This window comes from Sturnira hondurensis, unplaced genomic scaffold, assembly GCF_014824575.4.
Source record: "Sturnira hondurensis isolate 20B ecotype Veracruz unplaced genomic scaffold, ASM1482457v3 Scaffold0007036, whole genome shotgun sequence".
NCBI lineage: Eukaryota > Metazoa > Chordata > Mammalia > Chiroptera > Phyllostomidae > Sturnira > Sturnira hondurensis.
The window spans coordinates 4754679-4781977 of NW_028079667.1; the positions used below are offsets into that span (position 1 = coordinate 4754679).

The 27299-nt window shown below is 41.5% G+C and overlaps 1 protein-coding gene across 1 annotated transcript; it reads left to right on the forward strand.

Moving 5' to 3' along the window:
- Nucleotides 1-272: 272 nt before the first annotated feature.
- Nucleotides 273-27089, forward strand: BMP3 (bone morphogenetic protein 3). Its single transcript, XM_037051038.1, has 3 exons — nt 273-1108; nt 15883-16793; nt 23353-27089. The coding sequence occupies exons 1-3, from the start codon at nt 787-789 to the stop codon at nt 23542-23544; spliced, it is 1425 nt and encodes a 474-aa protein (XP_036906933.1). The 5' UTR covers nt 273-786; the 3' UTR covers nt 23545-27089.
- Nucleotides 27090-27299: the final 210 nt, after the last annotated feature.

Sequence of the window (27299 nt, forward strand, 5' to 3'; positions counted from 1 at the left end):
CCCTTTCTTTCTTCCTCGATCTTCTCCTTTCCCCCTCCTCTCCCCAACCACCACCACCCCTACTTCCTTTTCTTTCCCTCCCTCTGCTGGTTTGCCTGTTACTTCCCCGTTCGCTCCCTCTGTCCTCGCTACAGTGGGTCCCAGCAGCCACGGAGGGAGAGGGCAAGACTGGCTGCGGACTGTACAGATCAGGCAGAGAAAGAAGTAACTCTCACTCTCTCTCTCTCTCTCTCTCTCTCTGTCTCTCTCTCTCTCTCTCTCTCTCTCACACACACACACACACACACACACACACACACACACACACTCAGAACTCAGCTGGGCCGCACCGCAGCTGCTCCAATCCCAGGAAAAGGCGAGCGAGCGGGCCAGGCGTGCGCACCCCGCTCCGTGCCCCACGCAGCGCTAGTCCGAGTCCCCAGCGCCGCGCTACGGACGGGTGTGCCGGAAAATAAAGCAGAAAGGGTAAAGACAGATCCTGAAAACACCCTGGCCACACAAGCCACAACTTAGGCTTTTTCTCAGCACAGGAGTGAAGACGGCGCCTGCAGCGCCCTGAGCCGGCGAAATCCGCGCCGCTGTCGGTGAAGAGCCCACCTGCCATTCCTCGACACGCCAGAGCAAAAAGTGGGACTTGTCACTGTCCTGCTCAGTCAGAGCCCGGGGCTCCGGGCGCGCTCGCCTCAAGTAGTTTGGAGTTCAACCTTCGGCTCAGTCCCCAGCCCCTCGCGCTTCGGACTGTCCCCCCCGCGACGCAGGGAGTGGACGCGCCACCAGGACCTCGCTATGGCCGGGGCGCGTAGGCTGCTCTGTCTGTGGCTGGTCTGCTTCTGCATTAGCCTGACGCAGGGAGAGAGACTGAAGCAGCATTTCCCGGAGCTCAGCAAAACTGTGCCAGGTGACCTCTCAGCAGGTAGCGTTCCCGGCCCCGTGCTGCGGCCGCACGACAAGGTGTCGGAGCACATGCTGCGGCTCTATGACAGGTACAGCGGCGGCAAGGCCAAGGCGGCACGGACACCAGGGTCCTCAGAGCGGGGCGCGCAGCCCCTGCGCCCCCAGCCCCTGCGCGAAGGCAACACTGTTCGCAGCTTTCGAGCTGGAGCAGCAGGTGAGTGTCCCAGGAGCACCCCTTTCTGCGGTCCCGCCCCAGGTCTCCTCCATCCCCCATCTTCCATAGCTTCCTCTCTGGTCTAGGCCCCATAGTGCTACCTGGAGACCTTCCCTCACTCTCCGAAGCTGTCCTCTGAGCCCTTCCTCACATCACAGCCCGCATTTCGCCAGCAAGCAAATCCAGGTTTAGAGTGCCAAGTGGGAGAAGTGGAGAGAAGAGGGGCTCAGAGCAGTGGAGGGGTCGGCTGGAGAAACTGCGTGGGGACAGAAACGGGCTAAACACGCCCCCCTCCACACACACGTGCCCGGGGGAGCCTCATGCCCTGGGTGGTTGGAGCACCTCTGCGGTGCTTATGTGGATGTTTCTTAAGTCAGTCAGCGGAAATTCCCTTGGGCTGGGCTTTAGCCATGTTTACATGGAGGCAGGTGTCATTTTATGCCAACCGTAGGGTGCGGAGATAAAAGTCACACTTGAACTACAAACCTTCCTCCTGTCTTTTAGACAGCCGCTTCTCCAGACCTTGCACCCTTCCTAACTCGTCTCCTGTTACTGTAGTTGACACTTTTTAATTGATAGTCCCTTGGCGGCAATCACACACACTAAGCCAGGTGCTCCGGGTGTTTTTATTATTTAAAACCCATCTGGGCATACAGGGTTGTACCATCCACCCTGGGAGGAGTGGGGGCGGGAGGAGGAGCCGTGCATGTAAACACCTCTTGGAATCTGCCGATGAAAATCAGCTCATCCCATTTTTCAGCACACAGATCACTGTGGTCTGAAATTCATGGCTTAACAAGGCTTCTCCTGGCCCCTGTGGTGAGGGGAATAACTTATGCTAACAGCCTGCCTCTCCTGTGCTAACAGCTTGAGGGAAAGTTTCCTGGACATTAACTCGGTTTACATGCTTTGAGGATGCACCAGGCCTTTTTGTTCACTGCATTCATGATAAAGGGAAACGTAACTGCAAAGCCTGTCTTCAGTGAACCGTTGAAAAATAGCCAAGGCTCTTCAAGCAAGGAGGCAATGCCTCATGCTCTATCAAGTCTGTCAGAATCACTAGAAAGAAATCTCCCAAAGCTTTGATATGTAGGACTCCTGGAAAAAAAGGGAAAACCAAAGCATCCATCAAGAAAAGCCCCAGGTTGACACTGTAAATACACTCTAGAGCTCTTAGGCATGATGACATTTACAATAAATGTGAATTATGCTTTCTAATGCAGAAGTCTGTAGCTAGAGTCTGAGCTGAACCAGATTTCACTTTCTTCTTCAAACCATGACCATAACCTGAAAGGAGCTGGCCTCTGCTAAGGAAACAGAAACCTGCTCTGGGTTCTCCATAGTGCACTAGCCACTTGTGGAGGTTGTTCTGACAGCTGACCACACCAGTGAAGGCTCTGTTTACTTTCGTGCAGGTCCGAGGGCAGAGCTCAGTGAGGGAGCAGCAGGAATTCGGAGGAGGCTGGGTGGGCAAGGCAGGTGGATACATGGACATGCTCGCATCACTCTTGCTTTGACATTTACTTTCTTGGTGATGTGCTTAGGGAGCAGCGGAGGTACCCAAGAGATGAATAGTATTTTTGGTATCAAGTTTTATTTTTAGTAGGAATTACAAGCTTTGGAAGTGGAATGTGACTTCGTTTTCATTCACACATGTTGCATAGTTTTTGTATGTTTGTTTTAGGCTGAGTGAACCCTGAGTGGGAGATGGATAAGGATTTGAATAACTCGGGCTCCATATGCTTGTTGGCTTCAACTCATTTTGTGCATTATAATTTCAAAGTGTCCCTTATCAGCCTCACTGTCGTCTTGTGCCATCAAATGATAAACTCTGATACGGAGGTCAGAAGTTCCCCTGAAATGAGGAATTGCAACTTGGAGCATATATACAAGGCTGTGTGCCTCGATAAGAAAAGCAATCCCTTTAGCATCCTAAAGACTGTCCTCATGATGTATTCATCAAACATGGACACCGGTTTTTGTGGACGCTCAAGTGTCGTATTACTACACTGGAGACTCCTGGAGGGGTGGTTCATGTTGGATCCCTTCCAAGAGGGTTTAGTTACTAACACACTAAAAAGACCTTATTATAAGGCAATTATGGCTCTAATAAGGCAGGACTCCAGCAAGGTGCTAAGGCTTTCATGTGCGTCTCTCTCCTTTATCCATATCAACATTTCCATAACACCTTTTATCTTGTGACATATGTTCTGATATAGGTGAAAAGTGCTGTTTGCATTAATAAACCAGATATGTTTTCTAGTGCTTGGTGTTTAGATTTCCCAACATATGGGCTTCTCTGTGCCACTGGTGTTCCAGATTTTAATGGAATGTCAGGTGGTGCACTGTTTATATGGAGGAGCTGCTGATCCAGCAGACTTTCCAAGTGCTTATTCAGGCTGAGTTATAGCCTCAGAGCCCTATTTGCTCCTTGGAACATACCTGATTAAAATTATTTATTGTTCTAAACCTAGAATATCTTTGGTTGAAATTTAGCTGCTGTGGTCTCCCTCCGATTGCTTTCTACTTAAACCATTACTTGACGGTGGGTGGCATTCATCCTGAATTCCCTCTCTGCCAGCCCCTTTCTCCTCCCTCAGCGTCGTGCAGTCCGTGTGCCAAAACTGTTACGTTTGGAACGCTCCTAAGTCTTTTTGTGATGTGTAAGGGTTTGTATAAAGACAGGTTTTATCTTTCCTTTGTAAAAGGTAATTTACAAAATTATTGATGACAGTGAAGTTCGGCTTTAAAAAAACACACCATCTCGAAAGAAGACAAGAGGAATATGAAATCAGCTTTTATTTTCATCTCAGTTGAGGTTGTCCTTGGCTAATATATAATGAAAGAAGAATAGTTTACATGAGGTTTGCTCCTGGCTTGATCTTTTAAGATACAGACTTTGTGTTCCTTAGTTTCTCATCATTCCCATAGTCACTTAATCTTATTTTTCTTCATCATGAATTTAATCTCTTTAGGAAGAGCGATTAAAGCACACAGGTTCTTATTAGGAAACTGTAATTATTTTAATTTATGACATACAAGCACAAAAATGCGTTTCAGTGGGCGTGTGTCACCTGCTTCAAAAATAGTCACACCAGCTTCATAGATAGAAGAAAATGAAGTTGAGTTATTCCAGACCCCAAAGTGAATGTTTTTCCCTTCAGTGAGAAAGGGGAGAATCTGTCCTACTATGACCAAAGGTCTTTAAAAATAGAAAATATCATTGGACGTGTTTCTGAAGTGCTGGGCTAAAATGTAAGGCTTTGGGGAAAACATGGCTAAGGGGGCATGCCTGTGAAATACATGGGCCAGCGGGTCTGATGGCAAGGGGATATAATAGCTGTATTAAAACACTGTTACCTTAAAATTTGTGGCACTTAGAAACTAGGCTTGAAATTAAAGAATGCTTAGATTATCTGATGTGTTTCTTCTAAAGACAATAGTACATCTGGAGAGGGGGGAGGTGGCTGTGCAGCTGCTTTGAATTACGCGTCACTTGGAATACATGATAGTCCTTAATGAAGTTTTTACTGTAATAGGCAAGACAGCTTTACAATCTCTGACATTTACAAATCCATAATACTATGAATGCTTGATTATCCATGCCAATGGAAAGGAGAAAGAGAATGGGTTATATATAAAATAATTTAAATTTAGATTTTTCGTATAATTAGACACACTCAAAGAGACCAAGAGACCATGAGGGTCAGTAAAAAAGATCTCCTAAGCAGATAATCCACTCAGGGAAAATTTGTACATTAAGTATATATACTTAACTAAGAATATATGAAAAGGGTTACATATACTTTATCTAAGCAGTGGATGTTGATAAGCACTTGATTGACCCAGTTCAGATTTTTCTAAAAAAATAAAATAGGGACATGAATGTCCACTGTGCTTATAAGCCTTTTGAAATTATAAAATTTTGTACGTGAAATAGGATTTAAAGAAAGCAAGTCCAACTCCTTCTGATATGAAAAAGAAGTGGGTATCATAATATGTTTGCTAGACAATTTTCAAACATAACTGAGTTCATCTCAAAAACTATTATTTTTCATAATCGGATCTAATTTTCTAGGAGAAAATTTTGTAAAAAGAGGGTCTCTGGACATTGCTGACAGGTTTTACTTAAAATTGGGTTCCATGGTCAAATAAGTCTGAAAATAAATGATTAGTTTCCTTTTTTTCTGGGACCTCTCAGGGTCTTTAAGTGCTCATGAGTTTCCTTAAGGCTGGATCCCTTTCTCCCCATGAGAGTGTGGGAGAAAGCGGTGGTTCTCAGATACCTAGTCAGGAAAACAACTGTCCAGGGCCTTCTTAATTTCTCAAGAAAGAAGATATGCGAAATTCAAGTGAAAACTGTCTCATTTCTCATTTAGTACCCATCTCCGGATGTTTTCTTATGTCTGTACTTTCAGACTGGGGTCCAACTTGCATTGCATCATCCCCCTGCTCTCATGTTTTAAACTTCTGTGAGTATAATTTTTAAGACTCTGTCATTAAATTTAATTTTCCTCGTTTCTTTATAAATTCTTCTTCATTATTTTCTATGGGATTGATATTTATTATAACTCATTCTTTTAAAAGAAAAGCTAGTCATGGAAAAACTCACTGGACATCATATCCATCACTTCATTAATGTTTTATAACCATTAATACCTTGCTTAAAGACAAATTTACTCAAGAATCTGATCACATCCCTTATATAAATCCATTGTTTGTTGTACTTAGTAGGCCTAATAAAAGCATAGCTATCCAAAAGAGCCTAGTAAAAATTATTGAGCAACTTGGTATATACTTTTGATTCACTTTTCGGGTTCTTTGTGCTATAACATCAGAACTTTTCTCCCCAATTTTGATGATTTCCCATCTATTCAACTTGTATATCCTAGTAATCAGTATCTTAATAACTTTATATTGGTGGTAGTAGTAGAAAGGAGTTTGGCATCACAAAACACTCTCAGCCTGAACTTCCCTATGCCAAGTTTTAATTTAGAATGAATTTTTAAGATTATGTTATGAATCCATGAAAATAGGATTTTGTAATGGAAACATTGACATAATATTAATCAGTGACACAAGTATACCAGGATAATATCTGCTTTGGACAGTAGTAAATGATGACAATGGGACTGAAGAGCCCTTATGTGCAGAGTGTATTTAGAAATCCATAAAGTTTCTAGTCTATTCACATGTCAGTAGTTGTCATGTCCCAGTGTACTGGTGCATAAAGCAGTGCTCTTGGTAGCACACATGTTCAGGGCTAGTATTTTTTAAAGTGTGGCTGTCTCTTTTTTTAAAATTTATCTTTAGAGGGGAAGGGAAGGAGAGAGGGAGAGAAATATCAATGTATGGTTGCCTCTTGTGCATCCCCTGACGGGAACTGGCCTGCAACCCAGGCATGTGCCCTGACTGGGAATTGAACCGCGATCCTTTGGTTCACAGGCCCGGGCTCAATCCACTGAGCTACACCAGCCAGGGCTGCCTGTCTCTTTATTTGTCTAAACATCCACATTTATGTCGTGATCATAGTGTGTTTATTGACTCCTTCAATTTACTGTGCCAACAAAACTACAGCAAACACAATGCCATGATTTTATCTGGGCACCCTCTAAAAAAACAGTGTTTGGACAAATTGATCCTACTTACTGTATTACCAGCTTCAGAAAGTTCTTCTTACCTTACTGAGTTCTGTTAATTACTTTTTATAAAATAATTGCACCCGGTCATTTTAGAAATGCAAAATTATTTGTCCAGTCCTTGGACTTTACAGTTAAAACAGTTGAAGACCAACATAATCTTACTTGGTTTTCCTTCAAAGAATACTTTAATTTAATTGCAATGGAATTGATCTAAAGACTATTCAAATTTAATGTAATTCCTGCACTTAGACATGGGTTAAGAAAAATGATTTTCAAGTAGAGAAGAGATTTCTAGAGCTTTGATTTTTCCATTACCTTAGGCTACGAGTTAACAGATAAATGTTAATTTTGGCTCAACTGCTAATTAATAAAGTCACCTAAGGTTGCTAGGCCCAGTTTCTTCAAATGAGTCAAGTCACACCTACTATGCTACTCAATTGGGATGGTGAATCTCAATTGAGAAAGTGAATATGAAAATACACTACAAGTTTAGAAGCCCCATGTAAATGATATATTCTTAATGTTTTCAGAGATTCGCACTAGCTCCCCACAAAACCTTAAACGTGCCTAAAATGTTGATAATGTGCAAACAACCATTTGGAGCACTAAGGATATATCCAGGTGGCAATGTAAATAGAAAGAGATGACCTCTTGTAATGTAATCTGTAACATCCAAAACCTGCATTCAGGGAGTTATTCTTTTTGTCCTGATCTTGGTGGCCGAATGGAGCAGGGCTGCACTTTTTAACAGTGATGTCTTGACGTCAGGTGGTCCACAGGTTTGTTCTCTAGATAACAGCATCAGCAACAATAGGAACGTGGTAGAAGTTCCCACCCCCACCCAAGACCACCTGAGGAAACTTGGAGGAGGGGCAGCCCAGACATCCCTGTTTTAACAAGCCGCCAGCGTGATTCTGGTGCATGTTTAAGACACACTGCTCCCAGTTCATGCATTTAGAGTTTTGAGTGTCGTATCATTACCAGCATCAGAAATTTAAAATTGGTTAATGTGTAAGTGCTGGTCCTCGTGATGGGTCTTCCCATGAACAAATAAATGGTTTGTGAATTTGTATAAGGGTAAGCTTCTTTCACTTTGGAAGGGATATTACTGTCTTTTGACAGTTTGGGGGGGGTCTTTTGACCCCCCCTGAAGAGGGCTTCACAGTAAGTTGTCTTCCTGTCCTTCTTTCACAGCCGCAGAGTTTAGAGCCTAATCAGTTTGCCAGTGGGAAAACTATGGGAGCAGAAGCCTGCAAAGCAAGTCTCATTCTTGTGTTCTGAGGCCTGGCGTTGTTTGCCACCCAGCAGGCACCCAGTAAATATTTTAGTTGAGCCGAGTTAGCTGTTGAGAAGAGATAGTAGAAAAGCTATTGGCCAGGCAAAGGATCCTTTAAAAATAAATTTGCCATGAAAGAATTTCTCATGAAGCATTTTACCGTGTATATGTTGAATGGAAATAACATTCTACTCTATATACACTGTTCTAATAATGCTTTCCTGATGAATGGAAAGGAAACTCCACACTATACTTATGCCCAAGACGGGCTTTTGCTGACTTTGGGAACTTGAAACTACTTGAAAGATTTTTCACTTTGGTGTTAAGTAGGAAACACTTTTAAATTGGGTAAGTTTACACATTTGTTCATTCAACAAGTTTAACAAATATTTTTCAGGATATAAATGCTCCATTCTGTGCAAAGAATTAGAAGTTCAAAGATTTATAGGACATAGGTCTACCCTCCGAGAGCTCACAGTCTAGGAATGCCCTTGGGCGGAGGCTAAGAGGAGATAAACTGATTAATGAATATTTTGCTATTCTAGAAAAACCTACATTATATCATCTTTGGCCATGTTTTACTTGGGACAGAGAGAATGGTTGTTTTGAGGTCCCATAAAACTCAGTCATTTGACTGGGACTCTGCAAGAAAAACAAAAATCTGTGACTTAGTGTTCTATTTAGAAACACTTCATCTTGCCTTTGCCCAACATCTGAGGGTGGGAGAAAGAAATTGTGGCCTTGACTTAGTAATCTGCAGGAGGCATTTCACCAGTGACTGCGGGTGAACGGGGCCCCGTCCTAGGCACCGCTGGCATTTCTAGTGGCTGTATGTCGTTAAGAAAAAGAAGTGGGGGAAAAAGTTGTTGGTAGTTACATATTTTCTGAATGACTGAAATGTTTTTCCTGCTCCCTGGGGATTTAAGTAATCATCAAGATTTCATTTAGTCTATTTGTTTTAAAATCAAACTTTACATAAAAAGGCTTTCCATTGTGCATTGTAATTCCCTTTGAAAATGTTCTGTGGGGGCCAGCATGAAGGCGAACTTCCACCTACCACTTGCAGGGCACCACCTCAGGTGCCGCTGAAGAACAGCAAAGCTGGGGCAAGAGTGTAGCTGGTCCTAAGTCACAGTTTCCTTGCTGCGTCCTTGGTGTCATTCACTGCAGGTGCTTTGTCTTCAGATGAAAACAAATTGACCTTCTGTCTTCATTTAGCAATCAAACTCCTAAAACAAATTCATGTGAATAAAAGAAGACTTGGGTTCCTCTCCAAAATCAATTGCTAGCTAATGGGTCCCTCTTTTTTGCTTTGCTATAACGAGCAGCCTTAACTAAATCTGTTTATTCATGAAAGAAGCATTTACTGAGCACAGCTTACAAGTTAAACCCTATGCTAGGGGCTGAAGAGTCTGTTTTTAATTACTACAGGGCCTTGTCTTTAGGGAGTTTATGGTTTTATGATGCAAATGGTAATAATACACACAGGGTCTGAACCAGAGGAGTGAGTTGTCATGACAGTCTTACTTCAAGAGGTATTTTACCTCATAAGACAAATCTGGAATTCAAGGAGAGCAAGGGTGGATGAAGGCATTTCAGGTGGAAGCAACAGCAGGTGCAAAGTCCTAACAGGTGTGCAAAGGGGAGGATGGCTTGTTCATGAACTCACCTGACTTCTAAACCCCTTTTCAATTCTCAGATACTATGAACCCGAGAAATTCAAAATAAGATCATGATGCCAATGGCAAGTCCTAAATAGATTGTGGTAGTTATATCCCCAACAGGGAAAATTCAGCTGCATCACTGCCAGCAAACAGTGAGAAAACAGCACCACCTATTGGTTGCTATGGTTTGGCATCAAAAATACTTTGGGCAAAGCTGGAAATCAAGCTTGTGGTGTAGTTCCTTGCAAGGGATCTGTGAGGTTATGCGCTTTACCTCTCACACCCTCCCTACCATAAAGGGTTCTTCCTGTGATAGTCTTGATTTATGATCATTCTGTTTGCTCAGCCCCACAGAATGGTCTCGATGTCAAGCTAGCCCCTTAGAGCCTCGTGACTTACATTGGCCTGGATTTTTCCACCATTCAACCATCACCTTCGCATCTCATTCTTATCTTTGACACTGGAAAGGGAAACTCTGATCTTTGTGCAGGCCCTCAAGCATTTGCAAACAATTCTCATGGCACTGTTAAACCCCTTTGCCTCCCATCCATGTATGTTCTATTACTTCCTATCAAATTTGTGCAAAATGAACCAGACTCTTCAACATCTTGGTTACTTTCTCAGTTGCTATCTTCTATAGTAAACTAGTTAAAAGGAGAGCACCCAGAATTAAGCATGCAACTCTAGAGATAATTGGATTGGTGTGACATATAGTTAATGTTTCCTAGTACCTAAAGGCTATAAACAGCCTAAAAATGCATAAGCCATTGTTTTGTAACCTAATAAAACCCACCATTTGTTTATATTATTATGCCACTTTGTTCTCATTAATCAGAAATTACCTTGGGTTTCAGATTCAGTAGTTCCGAATGAATATGTATTGAAGTATTTCAAAAGAATAGAAAAAGTGGTCCTGGCTGGTGTGGCTCAGTGGATTGAGTACCCGGCTGCTAAACAAAGGGTCGCCAGGTCAATTCCCAGTCAGGGCACATGCCTGGGTTTTGGGCCAGGTCCCCAGTAGGGGGCGCATGAGAGACACCACACATTGATGTTTCTCCTTCTTTCTCCTTCCCTTCCTCTCTCTCTAAAAACAAATAAATACAATCTTTGAAAAAATAGAAAAAGTGAACACTAAACCATTTATAATTCACTCTGAATATAGATATCTGTATTCATAGATAAATCTCTGCTACCACTTGTGGGTAAGAGGGAGAGCGGCGTATTGCAGAACTCCAGATATTGAGTATGGGAAGATACTCATTTGAAAAGTTAAATTAATATGAAATCTAAAAGATAAAAATTAATGAGAATAATTGAATTCATATTATTATCACATAGTTCTACTTGCAGGGAAGTATTAACCCACTCTTATTTATTTCACCACACTCATTTGCTCAAGTCCATGCAACTCTCATATTACTGTTTTGGTCCATTGTAAATACGCACTATTTTGGGGGGTTGCTTTGAAAGAAAGAACATTGACATGCACAGAACTTAAATGCTGTAAGGTCAGAGGAAGCAAAAATGAAGTGTGAGTTAGAAAAATCAAGGAATGGTTTGTGGAATGGTTGAGGTTCAAGCTTATTGTTTAAACGAAGGTAGGGGGAGGGAACCTAGAACAGGAAAAGATAGTGAGTCCCCTGTCTGGGTGGAAATGGAGAGAGGAGCAAAGTCACCGAGTGCTGGGCATGCGACACTTTCTATTAGGAGTTAAATGTGGAATGACCATTCTCTTTCTGAACATAGGAAGCTTAGAGGTCTATTAGAACTTTAAGTAACTAGGTTAATTTACAAAACTTTTATAAATTTCTACTCAAAACATTGGAAACATTGCTCATGCAAAAGCTCTAAGACATCCAGGGCTGCATTACTGTTCTCCTACCATGCCCTCCCCAACACTTTCTTTCCCCTTCCTTCTTAAAAGTCTGGTTTGAAGGTGCCCTCCTCCCTGGGCATCCCTCTTCACTTTGATAGGCAAAGTTAATTGCTCCTTCCTCTGTGCTCCAAGAGCAAAGTCAACATCCTCGACAGCAAGGCGTGGCTACCTGCATATTGCTCATTAATTACCCCCTGCCACAGTGCGGGTACCAGCTGTTGCTTGTGCAGCCTGAGACCCAGCCTGGGTTCCAGCACCTAGTCGTAAAATGTTCCTGTTTGTTAAGTAAAACATGTGTTTTGCTTCAGTTCCTGTTCTTTGTTGGTTGTAGTGGATGTTTATGTGTAATACCCAGGTTAACACAAAGCTGTATATATAATCACTGTGTCATAAAACACTACTGCTAATCTGCCCATTTCACTCCATTTAGAGCAGTGTGTTGGTCTTAGGCTTGTAATTGCAGATGGAACCAATTAGGTATAACTGGAGGAAAAGTTAAAAAGCAATCACCAAAATTATCTTTATCTAATATGTCCTTGATAAGGGAAATATGTTGCATTCTAAGAAGGAATTTTTGCCCAGTTTACTTTTGGTTTGTGTATTCATGGTTAGCAAAATCACAATTCTTCACTGCATTTAGAAAAAAAGATACCTTTTTTCTTTCCCTTTGGACTATATGACTACTAAAACCGGTGGTTATTCTAGACCACCACCGTCCAATGGAAATTAAATTTAAGCCTCAAATGTCAACCACATATGTAATTTTAAAAATTTAGTGGCCACATTAAAAAATGTAAAAAGCAACATGTCAAATTAAATTTAACAATATATTTGAAATATTCTGCACCCAATTCTGAATGGGGGAGTGTTCCCCACACAGGCAAGCAGGGTGTCAGAGAATTCAATTCCATTCTGATGCTATATGCAGGAAATAGCATCAGATTCCACAGGTAAAGGGCTCTGCCCTGCAAGACCCACCTCTGCTTCAGATGCCCACAGTCAGCCCAGGTGGTTACTTATTCTTCTGACCAGCTGGCTACATGCTGGAGATTCCTAAGACCCCCTGTCCCCAGATATTTATGTGTTCACCAATCTGGACCCTCTCCAAACCCCATTTCTGGGGGCGGGAGTATGGAGGCTTCATTCATGGGCATGAACGGGCATGATTGATGAAACTATCGACCTTTGGTGCTAACTTCATGCTCCAGGTCCCTTCCATTCCCCAGAGAGGTAGGGAGTGTGTGGGGTGGAACTGAAAGTTCAATCCTCCAGCTGCTGTATTGGGTCGCAGGGCAACCAGCGTCCATCCTCACCTTACCTCCTAAAGTCACCTCGTTAACATAACAAAAGACACCTAGATAGCTCTCAACACTTAGGAAATTCCAAGGGTTTTCAGAGTTCTGTGCCAGAGAAACAAGGAAGACTGGTCAGGGTCTGGCACAAATAATGCCCCTTTTTTATTACAAAATCATAAGCATCTAATTCTGTAACACAACAATATCACCTGCAAGCACACCATATGACATTTTAAATGAAATGTCCAAATTAAAACTATAAATTATTACACCCATATCTTTACCCTACCAACTACACTCAAGCAAATCTTACTTTTGCTGGCTCCTGTATGTTGGGTTGGCCAAAATGTCTATATGGTTTTTTTAAAAAAGATTTTATTTATTTATCTTTAGAGGGGAAGGGAAGGAGAGAGGGAGAGAAATATCAATGTATAGTTGCCTCTCACACGCCCCCTGCTGGGAACTGGCCTGCAACCCAGGCATGTGCCCTGACTGGGAATCGAACTGAGATCCTCTGGTTCACAGGAACGTGCTCAATCCACTGAGCTACGCCAGCCAGGGCTATATGTACTTTTTTTCTGTTAAAAGAAGAGACACATTTTTTGTTTTCACCAATAACTTTATTGACTTGGATATTTTGAGTGTGTTGACTATCTCTTGTGTGGTATAACATTGTTTAATGTCTTTATTTGATTGCTACCAACTGCAATTGGTCTGCCCAACCGTGGAGCATCATTCAGCAAGAAACCTCTAGCACGAAACTTCACAAACCACACTTGACACATTTGATCAGTCACAGCACCTTCTCTATGCACTGCACAAATCTTTTTTTTAAATTTTATTTATTTACCTTTAGAGGGGAAGGGAAGGAGAGAGGGAGAGAAATATCAATGTATGGTTGCCTCTCATGCGTCCCCTGCCGGGAACTGGGAACTGGCCTGCAACCCAGGCACGTGCCCTGACTGGGAATCAAACTGAGATCCTCTGGTTCACAGGAACGTGCTCAATACACTGAGCTACACCAGCCAGGGCTCACTGGATCTTCTCTATGTGCTATGTGCTTACCTGCATCCTTTCAATTACTTTTTTAAAAGTGTCTTTCAATTACTTCTTGCAACTCTGTAGCTGATACTCCTGCTCTCACTTTACAGGTGAGCAAATGGAGACTTCATGAGCTTAGGTTATTTGCCTGAGGACAACTACTGGGCATGGTGAAGCTGAGAGGAGGCTTTAACTTCAAAATGATGTTTTGCATTAAAATTAAAGCCATCAGAAGAGGCCATGTGGCAGATTCCTGAGACATTTACGGGGAAGATACTGACAATTAGACACAGGGGTAGAAGCTGATTAACAGCAAGTCATAGGTGTCTAGAAACATGTTTGAAAGAAGGAAACAGTTTGAAGCAAAATGTGTGGGAAAGGATCACAATTAATTTACTCATTTAGACTCTACCAGTGATGACCCTCACCGTTCATTTCTTCCCTGCCCAGATGCTCACTTGTTAACCATTCAATTGGCACGTTCTTAGAAAGCTGAGTTCTCTTCCTTCCACATTGAACATCCGTCTGCTACACGAAGCTTGGATAAAACTATATTCTATGGTGACTGGTCTGAATTAAGACTAGAGTCTCTGGAGAACCCTGATGTCACAGAGGCCTGTAAAATATTACCCTGGTGTCATGCAATATACAAGTGTGCACAAGTGGCAGTTTTCTCCTTTTTCCTTCACACAATGTTAAAAATGAGTAAAATATATTTCACACGTCACTTCTCTCGTGCTGGAGGACTCAATAAACCCATTTTAAATTTCCACATCTTCGTAAAATTTTTTGACTGAAGTGTGTGTTTGATTAAGAACATAATTTCATGGTTGTGTGTATGTTTCTGAAACATGTATATGAAACAAGTGCGTGGAGGAGGGGCTCTGGTGACCCCTCCCAGGACTGGGTTCTTGAGTCTAACCTCAGCCTTACCTCCTAATGATCTTAAGAGAAGGCACCAGTCTTCCAGCCTCTGGCAAACACCAATCTGCATTTCATCTCTATGGATTTACCCATTCTTGATATTTCTTATAAATAGAACCATACAGCACCTTTTATTCCTGGCTTCTTTCATTTAGCATAATGTTTTCTGGGTTCGCCCACACTGTAGCATGCATCAGTACTTCAGTCCTTGTTATAGCTCAACAATATTCCATTGTATGGATATATGCATCATCCTTGCCTGTTGTCCTATTATAAACATGCTTGTACATGTACTTGTTTGAGTACCTAATTTCAATTCTTTTGGCTATATACCTAAGAGTGGAATTGTGGGCTCCCATGATATTTCTATGTTAAGCTTTTTGAAGGACTTCCAAACTATTTTTCACAGCAGGTGAAGCATTTTACATTCCACTAGCAATGCGAACAGGTCCTACTTTCTCCACATCCTTGCTAACATTTGTTATTTTGTTTTTTTTTATTATTGTAGCCAGCCTAGTATGTGTCAAATGGTTCCACATTGTGGTTTGATTTACATTTTCCTAATGACTACGACTGATGTTGAGCATCTTTTCATGTGCCTGTTGGCCCCCTGTAGATCTTCTTCGGAGAAATGTCTATACAATTCCTTGCCCATTTTTTATTGGTTCATTTGACTTTTTGTTGCTGAGTTGTAATCTATGTATTCTGGATCCTAGATTTTATCGATTCTATGATTTTTAAATACTTTCTCCCTTCTATAGATTGTACAGGCTTTCTTGATAATGTCCGTGGATGCAAAAAAGTCTTAATTTTGATGAAGTCCAGGTTATCTTATTTTATCAATTTATCTATTTTTTTCTTTTGGTGTGTACACATTGAGTGTGATTTCTAAGAATCCTCCACTGAATCCAAAGCCATGAAGTTTTACCTCTGTGTATTCTTCTAAGAGTTTTATGATTTTATCTCTTATATTTAGGTCATTAATTCATTTTGAATGAATATGATATGAGGTAGGGGTCCTGTTTACTCCTGTTTACTCTCTTTTTTTCTTCCTAGGAACCCTTGAAGGCAAGGGTCTGCATATTTTTAACATGACTTCTCTAACCAAGTCTGAAAACATTTTATCTGCCACACTGCATTTCTATATCGGAGAGCTGATGAATATCAGCCTGAGTTGTCCAGTGTCGAGAAGATGCTCCCATCATGCCCAGAGGAAGCATGTTCAGATTGATCTCTCTGTATGGATCCTCAAATCCAACAGAAACCAAAGTCGACTTCTGGGTCATCTTTCAGCAGATGTGGCCAAACCTCATCGAGATGGTGTGTCTTGGCTATCTAAAGACATCACTCAACTCTTGAGAAAGGCCAAGGAAAGTGAGGAGTTCCTCATAGGATTTAACATAACCTCCAAAGGACACCAGCTGCCAAAGAAGATGTTATCATTTCCTGAACCATATATCTTGGTATATGCCAACGATGCTGCCATTTCTGAACCAGAGAGTGTGGTATCAAGCTTCCAAGGTCACCGGAATTTTCCCACTGGACCTGTGCCCAAATTGGATAGCCATATTAGGGCCGCCCTTTCTATTGAACGGAGGAAGAAGCGTTCTACTGGGGTCCTGCTGCCTCTGCAGAACAATGAGCTCCCTGGTGCAGAATATCAATATAAGGGGGATGGGGGATGGGAGGAAAGAAAGCCGTATAAGACCCTTCAGACTCAGCCCCCTGAGAAGAGTAAGAACAAGAAGAAACAGCGAAAGGGACCTCATCAGAAGAGCCAGACACTCCAGTTTGATGAACAGACACTGAAGAAGGCAAGAAGAAAGCAATGGATTGAACCTCGGAATTGTGCCAGGCGATACCTTAAGGTGGACTTTGCAGACATTGGCTGGAGTGAATGGATCATCTCCCCCAAGTCCTTCGATGCCTATTATTGCTCTGGAGCGTGCCAGTTCCCCATGCCAAAGGTAGCCATGCTCTTCGCCCTGTACTTCCTATTTCTGTAGAGTAACAAGTTAGGTGTGTGTGTGTTTATTTACAAATCCACATGGATGCTTATTTATTGCATTCTGAATTAGAGTAGGTAATATGGTTATGCTTGGTTTTTCTTTAATAGTCGTTAAAGTTATATGAAGTCAGTGTTGGTACAAAGAAGGATACGAGAAAAAATGTATGTGTAAAATATGTGGGGTTTTCTTTGTGTGCTGCTTCCAAATGCAGTGCATATTCAGCTATATGGCCCATTCAACTATGTGAATCTGTACCTGTCTACAATTAGCAAGTCCCAAATGGTGGAAGGCTGCTTTGGAGGGGGTATTTAGAGAATAAGTGGATGTCATAGGAGCAAGAGGAAGGACTCATTGAACTGATGTCCTGATGCATAATGTTTTTTAATAGTCTCTTCTGAGATGAATTGTCCCCATGGGGTCAAGAGCAGCGTCGGGCCAGGTAAACTCACCTCATGAAATCCACCAGATGTTTATTGCATTCACTTCCCTGATAAACATCAGAATAGGATACAAGGAGTCTGGAAAGTTCTTCCAAGTCTCATTTCCACCAATCAGAGCTTACCTGTGTCTCTTTCAAAATCAGTGAGGACTGCACTTTATCATATCGGTACTCAGTATTCTGACAAAGATACTTCCAGAAACCTCCCTAACCCTATCTTGCACACAAGTCCAAGTGACTGTTCTCTTCCCCTTTATAGGTAGTGAAATGTAGCAGTGCCCTCTGGCCTTCATTTAAGCTTATTGCTACACTTCCATTCTTAGCTTATAACAGTTTGAATTTCTGTTATACAACAAAAAGAGGCCCTAGGAATAGAATTCAGAGAAAGAATAGAGGATTCATTTTTGTTTTGCAAAGCTTGAGGTGAATCAACTTCTGCTGTCATGTAATAATGGAGAAAAAAATTCCTTTGCCTCAGAGAGTAACCAGCTTCTCCTTATAGATCTTCACAGCAGCACTGGCGAATCCAGCCCCGCGATCACCAGGTGCTACCGCACCCGTGGGTGAAGCCAAGGGTCGATGGCCCGCAGGAAGCTGGGTCAGCCTGGGGCCAGGCATCGACTGAAATTCTGTTTTCTTGTTAGAATGTCTCGGAAGAATAAGCCCTCTCTACATTTTCTGAGACTTCCCCAAAATTCGTTTTGCAAATTCCATGTTTTGTAAACCCACACACAAAGTAAAGATTATGTACATTTACAATGACATAAAAGCCCTATTTTTCCTAATATTCACTTCACTGATTGAACAAACATCATTCCAACTACAATAGCATTAAAAACACAGAACAAAAATGCCGAGCATGACAAATAGTGCTGGATATTTTACAGAGTGGCTTGCTTTGTGGTGTTGAACGGCAGAAATGGATTCAAAATCTGTCTCTGAGCCTAGGATGACTGGTGTTAAGTGGGCCTCTGAGTCTTCCAAATAACCACTCGCATGCTCATCAACTGATTTCTCTGGATAGCCTGCAGAAAGCTTTTCTCTCTCCTCCTGACTCTGGATTTGAGGACCAAAGGGAGCTGCGATCACGTGGAGATATTCAGTGCGTTACCTTTTCCACCCCGAACTCTAGAGACCTGGTCTGGTCTCCACCCCACCCCCACATTGCACCATCTCTTGTGGGCTCCACCTGTTTTGATGGTTCAAAAACCTTGCTGTTTCTTCAGCAGAAGTCGACCCTGGTTCTCAGTGACTTAAGAATAATAATAATTGAAGAACTTGCGAGGGCTAAGTGAAGAATGGCAGGGACAGGTTGAAGGGGAGAAGTGTGTTAGTGCCGCGGGGTGATTAGGCACACGCGCTTGGTCATAGACGGGCTTCGTAACCTTAATGGGCCTGCTGATCACCTGGGGATCATGTTCCCCTTTGGGGTCTGTTCCAGTGCTCCAAGGCAGAGCCTACGACTCTGCATATCCACCAAGCTCGGAGATGTTGCTGCTGCTGATGGTTCAAAAACTACACTTTGAGTAGTAAACTGGAGCGTCAAATCCTTTGGCTTAAATCTCGGTTCCCCCTCTTAGTAGATATGGTTTTAGGGGGAGGTTACTCAAACTCTCTGTGGGTTAGTGTTCTCATCTGTGAAATGGATACAATAATCAATAATAAAAATAACAGTATCTACATAATATACGCAGTGGGGAAATGAGCTACTAGAGCACCTTGCACACAGTAGGCACTATACGAATATTTGCCACCAACATTATTAACGGCCACCGCGGAGGCTGGGGAGAACAGAAAGTTTCAGGTAGGGGCTGAAGAAAGACCCCATAGGGAAAGGGATCAAGAGAACGAAAGATGTGAGACAAGAGAAGGTTTTGTAAATGTTTCTAGTCCCTTTTTAAACATCCCAGAGCCTAAAATAGGATTCTCTCTGTAGGTTCAACAGCCTGTAAGCTCTTCCAGCAGCATTTCTTTGGAGAATAATAGAATCAGGAGAGCCTCGGGTGCAGCAACTGAACTCATCATAATATTTGTCAAAACTTGGAATGGCATCAGAACTCCAGGGAGACATAACAGGGATAAGTGTGGAGCTTTCTCTCGGAGCTTGAGATTTCCCTTTGCCAAGTTGAGAGTGGGAGTTTGGCTGTTACATGGAGTTCTCAGTCTCTCATCACCTAGTGTGGATCTCCTTAACTTTTAAAGCATTCTGGTGGTTCCCTTTCAGCCTTCCAGGCGTTGTGGCTTTCAAGTGGTAAAGTCACCAAAAGGAAGGGAAACATCAAGCAATGTGAAGCTGCTAGATTAGGGGTCATTAATCAGCATCGCTGTTATCAGCACGGTGTCCAAAATGGTAACCAGAGTGAACTGCTTAAGGAGAAATATCGTCCAAGCACCAGAAGAAAACGAGGTCTCCGACCAGATCAGTACAAACACATGTGGAATAACTGAGGCGCCAAAGAACCTTCAGAGTTCAGATATACATTTCGCCCCAGAGAGAAGTTCTTCCAGGCCAGACTCCTCTGCCGGCCCTCCTTCTTTTTGGCTTCCTGCGCGAAAGCCTGCTCTGTACGGCGGAGCTCTGCGCCTGCAAAAGTCGGCAACCTGTTCTGTAATTCAGAACAGCTGTGTTCTGCCTTTCCCAAATTCCAGGCTTTGCCCTTTCACTGATTCCAATTAGATAGTTTCTGGGCTATCACACCCATGTGGGCTGGACTGGAAGAGTGTGGAGCAAAAGCCCATGGCCCGGGTCAGGAACGAAGGCTCTTAGCTGATGACATACTCTCCCCTGCTAATGCATTTGTAATCAAATTCAACTCGAGGACATCATATGCAGCTTGGCAGGTGCGGGCCTGACCAGTGCAGATTTCATTCACAGGCACGGCAGTTTGGATTTTTCTGATTTCTAGCCCCGACAGCCAATCTGTTCTCCCAGGGAGAGACCCCTGGAATTCTGCCATCAGATGAAAAATACCCATGTAGCTAAAGCCAACTCCTATGCCTTTGACTCTCTTCTCACCACTTTCACAAAGATGGAAAACAGAGATTTCAAATGAAAATGATTGAACCATGGTTGCTGACAGAGGCCCCAGAGAACCAACAAGGATTGGAGGAATGAAGTTATGTTTGCACGGAATGGTGCAAAAGCTAGGAATAGCAAAGACACAGAACTAGGCAGCAAAGAATCTAAATACATTGAGCAGGTATCTTATAGAAAGAAGAAATTAAATGGTACATTTAATGAGTTCAAAATGACACACCCTCAATTAATTCCCTGAGTTTTCCAGTTCCAATCCCTGCTCGTAATTATGAACTCTAAAAATCCCAACTCTTGATATACTGAGTTACCTAAGCAAAAAATCACCTAAATTGATGAAGTCCTGTTTTGCCCTCATTAAAAAGGGATCCTGGGGAGGGAAATAATACAGATTTGCATTGGTGATTAATAGATTTCCTAAGCTATATAAAGAAAGTCATGGGGAATATGATCAAAACTCAAAAGCAAACAAAAATTATAGACTGGGTGATATGCTTCAAATAAGCAAATTACTGCCTGGATCTTTTGTGCATGACATAATTATTCCCGGTAGTGGCAGCTTGATCAAAGGATTCCATGGTGAAAAAAAAGAAGGACACTCCCTGGAAAACTGAGAGATTCCTGATAAGACACACCAACCGAGAATCATGGGCTTGTACTGTATTTCATGAGGCCACCAAAGACTTCTCATAGTTTCTGAATCTATCATTTGTGAGTTAAAGCATTGAAAAAAAAGGACAGGAATTTTCCTAGGGAACACCCATGAATGTTTTCCATATCTACTCTGGGTCATTTGCACAGAAGCTTTTATTTTTGTTGTTCAGAATTATTTCCATAGAAATAGGTACAGTGGAGTGTATGTTATTTTTTATATGTATTTCATCCACTTGGTATTTATTTAGTCTAAAGCATGCCGTATTCTAGGCTTGCAGAACAGGATTTATTGACTGAGGCCTCATGCACTTAAGTAGGCTCACTTCTTAGGAAATTTAAGTAGTATAGAGGTCATTAAAATATTAACAATAACAGAATAATGTCAGAAAAGTTATTGATTTAAAACTCTTTTGGGGCATTGTCATAAGCTATTTGGATGATTAAGTCTTAAGAACAGATCAATAACCCTCGCTGGTGTATGGTGTCGCTCAGTGGATTGAGCAGGGGTTGGGAGCCAAAGGGTCCCTGGTTCAATTCCCAGTCAGGGCACGTGCCTGGGTTGTGGGCCAGGTCCCCAGTAGGGGGCACACAAGAGGCAACCACACATTGATCTTTCTCTCCCATTCTTTCTCCTTTCCTTCCTCTCTCTCTAAAAATTAACAAATAAAATCTTAAAAAGTAAAGAGTAGATTAATAGTGAAGAGTATATGGCAGCAAAATTTTTCACCAATACTGATGAAATAGACAGTGGCTATTGACCTCTATTGTACAATACTCATTGTGGTTTGTGCCAGTTACACAGGTGTTATTGATGGTGGAGAGCACATGATAGATCAAACAGAACAACATAAACTTCCTTTCTTTAAAGGGGAAATACCTTTCTCTGCAAAGCTAATTAATTAAAAGTTAGAATTTTTAACACATACTTAAAATATCTAGGAAGAGCAAGTAAAAAACAGTTGCCAATCAAGACTAATTTTTAAATAATTTATGCATATTCATAATGAAGCTGAAGTCTAATCTATGGGTAATTTTTTTCATTAAAATTGGAAGATGGATTGAGATAAATTATACTTGTTTTTTCTCTGCCAAAAAAGAATCGTTAAAAAAATAGCATGCCATCCTTCTATATTATTTGCTTCTCCCTTAACTTGTATGTACCCTTAACCTTTTAGCTTTTTCCAGTTTCTCACACGGGGAGTTTCAAGGGCATGAACTTAAAATGCCAGTTCATCGCAGCAGAGATGCCTCTGAGCCGTGAGAAATACGGCTCAAAACCCTGAAATCTAAAAGCCAGAGTTTTGACCTAAATCCTACTCCTGATTTCACACGTGATTTCTGGCAAGTTACCAAATTTCTGTTCAAAATATGCTTAAAACAACACTGGGTTCACCTGTACATAAAAAAGGCATGGAGGAGAAGTAACATTAGAAAGTGCAGCATTTCTCCTGAAGTTCCTACCACTCTGGCAATGTCTGAACACCCCGGGCTTGGAAAAGTGACTGCCCTTCAGTGCTGTCAGGCACGCTCTAAATCAAACCACGGGTTTCACGTGGGTGTTAATGGGCTCATTTGGCATCTTCTCAGGGACAGATTTTACCCAGGCTTCTTTGGTCAAACTTCTGACATCCATGCGATAACCTTAGGTTCCCTACATCATTCCCAGCAGATGAGGCCCACTCTTAGAACACAATGTTGCCACAGTGAAGTTCCACCATGGAGCAATAGTGACCCCCAGTGGCCAATGGTGTGGTCTTCTCAAGCCCAATTTGTGCTGCTAAGGAGAGGTGAATAATTACTTACTAGAGTAATCACCATCCAATTCATCCTCGTAGCAACAGTTAAATTAATCAGTATCCCTTGATATGGCTGTTTTATTTCTAACAAAAAAGTACAAATATCACTATAGCAGTGGCAATAAGTATCAATGCCGAGTAAGGGGCTTGTTAGGGTTCTTTATGATTAGCATAGGATTTAAAACAAGTATTTTTTGTTGCAATCCTATTATTGAAAACATCCCAGGATATATTAATCCCATTTGGGAGCTATGTCACTCAAATCCCCACTCTCCCACTTAGTAGCTATTTGACTTTAGATGTGTTACTTAAGCTTTTTGAGTCTATTTCTTTTCCTGTAAAATGTAAGAAATTGTGGTTTTGTTGTAGGAATAGAGATACTGAGTATGATAATATGCCTGACACACAGCAGGCACTTAATAAACTATAACCATTTTAGTGATGGTGGTGTAGGAGATTGGCTGAATGTGTCAGGATGCCAGGGCGTTATGAAATTGCTGAAAGGAGATAATCATGTATGCATTTTAGTGGTGCAGGGTGAAGAGGAGAAAAGCAGTTTCATTTAACTCGTGTGTTCTCCCATTTCTTTTCTAGTCTTTGAAGCCATCAAACCATGCCACCATCCAGAGTATAGTGAGAGCTGTGGGGGTCGTTCCGGGAATTCCTGAGCCTTGCTGTGTGCCAGAAAAGATGTCCTCACTCAGTATCTTATTCTTTGATGAAAATAAGAATGTGGTACTTAAAGTATATCCTAACATGACAGTAGAGTCTTGTGCTTGCAGATAACCTGGCAAAGAACTCATTTGAATGCTTAATTGAATCAGTTTATTTTTATGGACTTTTTTTTGCATTGTCAATGCGTTTCATTCCAAAAGATTTTTTTAATACTCAAAAAAAAAAAAAAAGGAGCGAATAGACTGACAATTTCCACCTTGGAGAACTGGACTGTATTTGTTTCTGAATGTAACTCCAATGCAAGGATTTAATAAATGTAAACATCTATTTCTGTTTTAAAACTCACGTGAGGGAAATGATAACTCAAACTGATTTTAGGACTGTTAGAGAACACAGTGATTTATTTTTAATGGGCTTTGAAAATAGATTGGAAAAACAGTGATAGCTTATACCTCATCTCCACCCATAGAGAATCAAATACTTCCCTATTCTGAAGTAGGCTTATTGCCTTAGACTCCTGAGCAACTCAGTGAGTGCTAAGAACCCAATCAACTTTGACATTTATCTTAAAACTATTGGAGACTCCTGTTTACCTGTGTTTTTCTGCACACGGCAGAGTGTGAACACTTGCGCGGCGAGTGTGTGCCGAGTGTCACGGTGTGTGTGTGTGTGTGTGTGTGTGTGCACTGCCAGGTGCCGGTGCCTTCCACAGGAAGGTTTGCTTAACATGGTTTTCTAATTCGGCCTACACAGGATTCCTTGTTTTTTTAATTTCATGTTCTGGCCAGCACCATTCAATTATGAGAACTTTACCAAAAATGGATCGAGTGATCCAAGAGCAGATGTAGAGAGTTACCGCTTGGCCCAGCTATTTAATTGGAAATACAGTTGTTTTTATTTCATTGCCTCCCAGAAAAGGAAACCAGCAACCCCATTTTCCAAAATCCAGATGTAATTCCTCTCCTGTACCTCTCCTTGTATGTGCTTTCCTTTGTTCTTCTAAGTTGAATTCAAAAATCCTTCCTGAAACCATTAAATTTTTAGTTCTCTTGCTATGCATTTACTTCCTGTGAAGTAATCAATCGATGCCAAGGTTCAAAAACAGATGGAATATTAGAGATTTCTTTAAATAACCAATTTAATTATAATCACAGATTCATTATCATTCTCTGGCCACATTCAGGTCCAGGCACTTTTTCACATGGACCAAGACTTTTGACTCAGTGATGAAAGGTATTCTTTAGCAAAATTCACCAAAAATTATCCACCAAGAAAAGGAGTCAAATACAGATACTTTGTTTTCTCTCATTTCCATTTGTCATAAGTATTTCCTCTTATACTTTTGTTCTTGAATAGTGTCTCAACTTTTTTTCACTCTCTGTGAAAACATTCAGAAATGTTTTCAGACCGTGAATTGTCATTGATGTTGTATCTGTGGTTAAATTAATCCTCATCTTACTTCAGTCTCACCTGGTGAGAGAGGACCAAGCCATTGCAGAGGTTATGAAGTACCAGAAGACGTAGGGCTTGCTCTGTCTCTGCTATAGTCCTCTGTTGTGGCTCATCAGCTAATAAGTATTTATTGAGCATCCGTTTTGTAAAAGACACTGTTTTAACCATGTGTCTTTAGTGTCCTAAAATGAAGAGTCCATCTAACTAAGCTGGAGAACCCTCCTGGTACTGAAAATTTGGGTGTATAATATTGGCTATACGGTATACAGCTTTCTTGAATGGATTATAGTAAGACCTTAAAGCATAGCAAGTATCTCTGTTCACAAACCAAATGCAAAAACATTATATTCTTCAGTGCTTGTGAGTGTGGAAGTCTCTGTTTAAGTAGTACTTCTATCTTATTGGAACCCCATTCACAGACGATCACCATGAAAAGCAGGTCTTTGATACTTTTGGAGTATGCAAAGGTCCGAGTTCACATGCCTTAAGTTTGTGAATGAGACACACCAGTTCTAAATAATCAATTAAGTTCTGGTGCTTGAGTTACTATGTTTCTTATAGTTCATTCTTCTGTTGTCCTTGTTCCAATAGAATAAAATTAGATTTGAAATGAGATAGGTGATAAAAATTACTTTTAACGCCTTTTAATCAAAAATTTGAAAGGGAAATTATATAATAGAAGCAAGCCAGCTTGTGGTCACGGTATATCCCAGTCACACCGTTTTTCAATAAAGGAAACTTATTTTTTGTTGGTAGATTTGATGAAACTTTTAAATAGGTTTTTTCTAGAGGTATTTCAACCAAACCTCTAGCAATTCCCAGTGTTACCTTTCGGTCTTTTTCACTCCAGACGTCTCTTGCCACCTTTCTTAATGGAATTGATGCCTACGTGTTACAAATCAAAAACCTAAAATGGCCCAAGTCTTCTAAATAATAAAAATGCCCAAGTACAAACTAGTTGAGATTTTTTGTAAGTGGCAATTTATATGACAAAATTGCAACACAAGGCAAGAGCCCAGATGGTCTGTGAGATGAGCAGGGTCCTCGGCCAGCAGTCCTGCGGGGGGGCGGTGTGGGGGCGCGTCCCCTCAGGTCACGCTGCAGCGAGGACGAGAACGTGCTCCGGTAGGAACAGGGACAGTTTCATTCCCACATGATAAAAGAAGGTGGCAGCTGCAGTAGATGAGTTAATATTTTAACAAATAAAATTGTACTTGGAATAGTTGGAAAATGAATTAACGACTTCACAGTTTGTTAGGTGGTAGTGTCTGTGTAAGTGCTACGTAGATTTTTTTATAAGTCTCCTGATACAAAAGTGGCCGTGGCGAGAAGTCGCGTTTCTGACACCATCCCGCAGTCATTCGGCTCCGCCTGTCTCTCCGTCTCTCCCCTCCCCCACCCCCGTCGTCCCTGTTGGTCTCGGTCTCTCTTTCTCCCACCCCCGACCTTGACCCCATTCCTGGACGTGAGACACGGAGGCACAAACGCAGTCACTCAAAAGATGAATTGTTTTCAATTGCTATTCTCCTGAATTCAAATTCAGCAGTTGCCGATGTCAATATAGTATTTTCAAAGTATTTTATTGTAACCTGTGTAAATAATATACAGTTTACAGGATTCGGGACTGTGGAATTGCAACCGGAAGACTGGACTCCCCAGGGGCAGGACGATTCAGACACATTTTTACATTCGCTGATGGTCATTCGTTCATTGATTTCTACCTTAGTATTTCTGGGGAAAAAACTCTTGTTGCCCATTTAAATATTTTCATCAGTAATCATATGTGTATAATACTGTTATCAGTCTGACATAAAACATTTTTGTAATAACACTACTCAGTTTAGTTTTTCTGCAGTCACTCTGTGCTAATAAGTAACTAAGGTCTGCGTGTTGACCGAGTTGAATCAGAGTCTGTTGAATCAGGTTAAAGAACAGCTGTGCACACCTGATGCTTCAGATTTAATATGAGATTAAATAAGAAACCTTGGGTAAGTCCGACTTCTCTGTATAGCTTTCTTCCCCTTAAGAATTGTATTTTAATGTAGTTTACAGGTGATTAAATGATCGTCCTTTTCTAAGAGCCAATCTTTCCGCTGAGCTTTCTGCCTAGTTTCTGTAAATGTTTTAGTAGAGAATTTAATGCTTGTACAGTCAATGGCAATTTTAAAAATATAGATTATATATGTATATGGAAAAACTTTAAAGATGCTTTTAATTTATTTAATGATTGTTGCCTTCCTATAAATAGTCATAATTCCCATCCTTTGATGGTGAGGGGAAAACTCTTTTACTACAGTTCTTACCTGAAAAGTGAACTTTGGGTCATTGGTCAAGTCCACTCGCAGGGCCCGCTGCGGCGGGTCTGGGGAGGACACTTCACTGCTGATGCAGAAGCTGTGCTGACCTTGTATCCT

Bases quoted from the DNA above. Each gene is read 5' to 3' on its own strand.
- BMP3 (XM_037051038.1), top strand. From the start codon at position 787: ATGGCCGGGGCGCGTAGGCTGCTCTGTCTGTGGCTGGTCTGCTTCTGC. The intron at 1,109-15,882 runs GTGAGTGTCCCA...TTTTCTTCCTAG, and splicing joins CTTTCGAGCTGGAGCAGCAG to GAACCCTTGAAGGCAAGGGT. The intron at 16,794-23,352 runs GTAGCCATGCTC...TTTCTTTTCTAG, and splicing joins GCCAGTTCCCCATGCCAAAG to TCTTTGAAGCCATCAAACCA.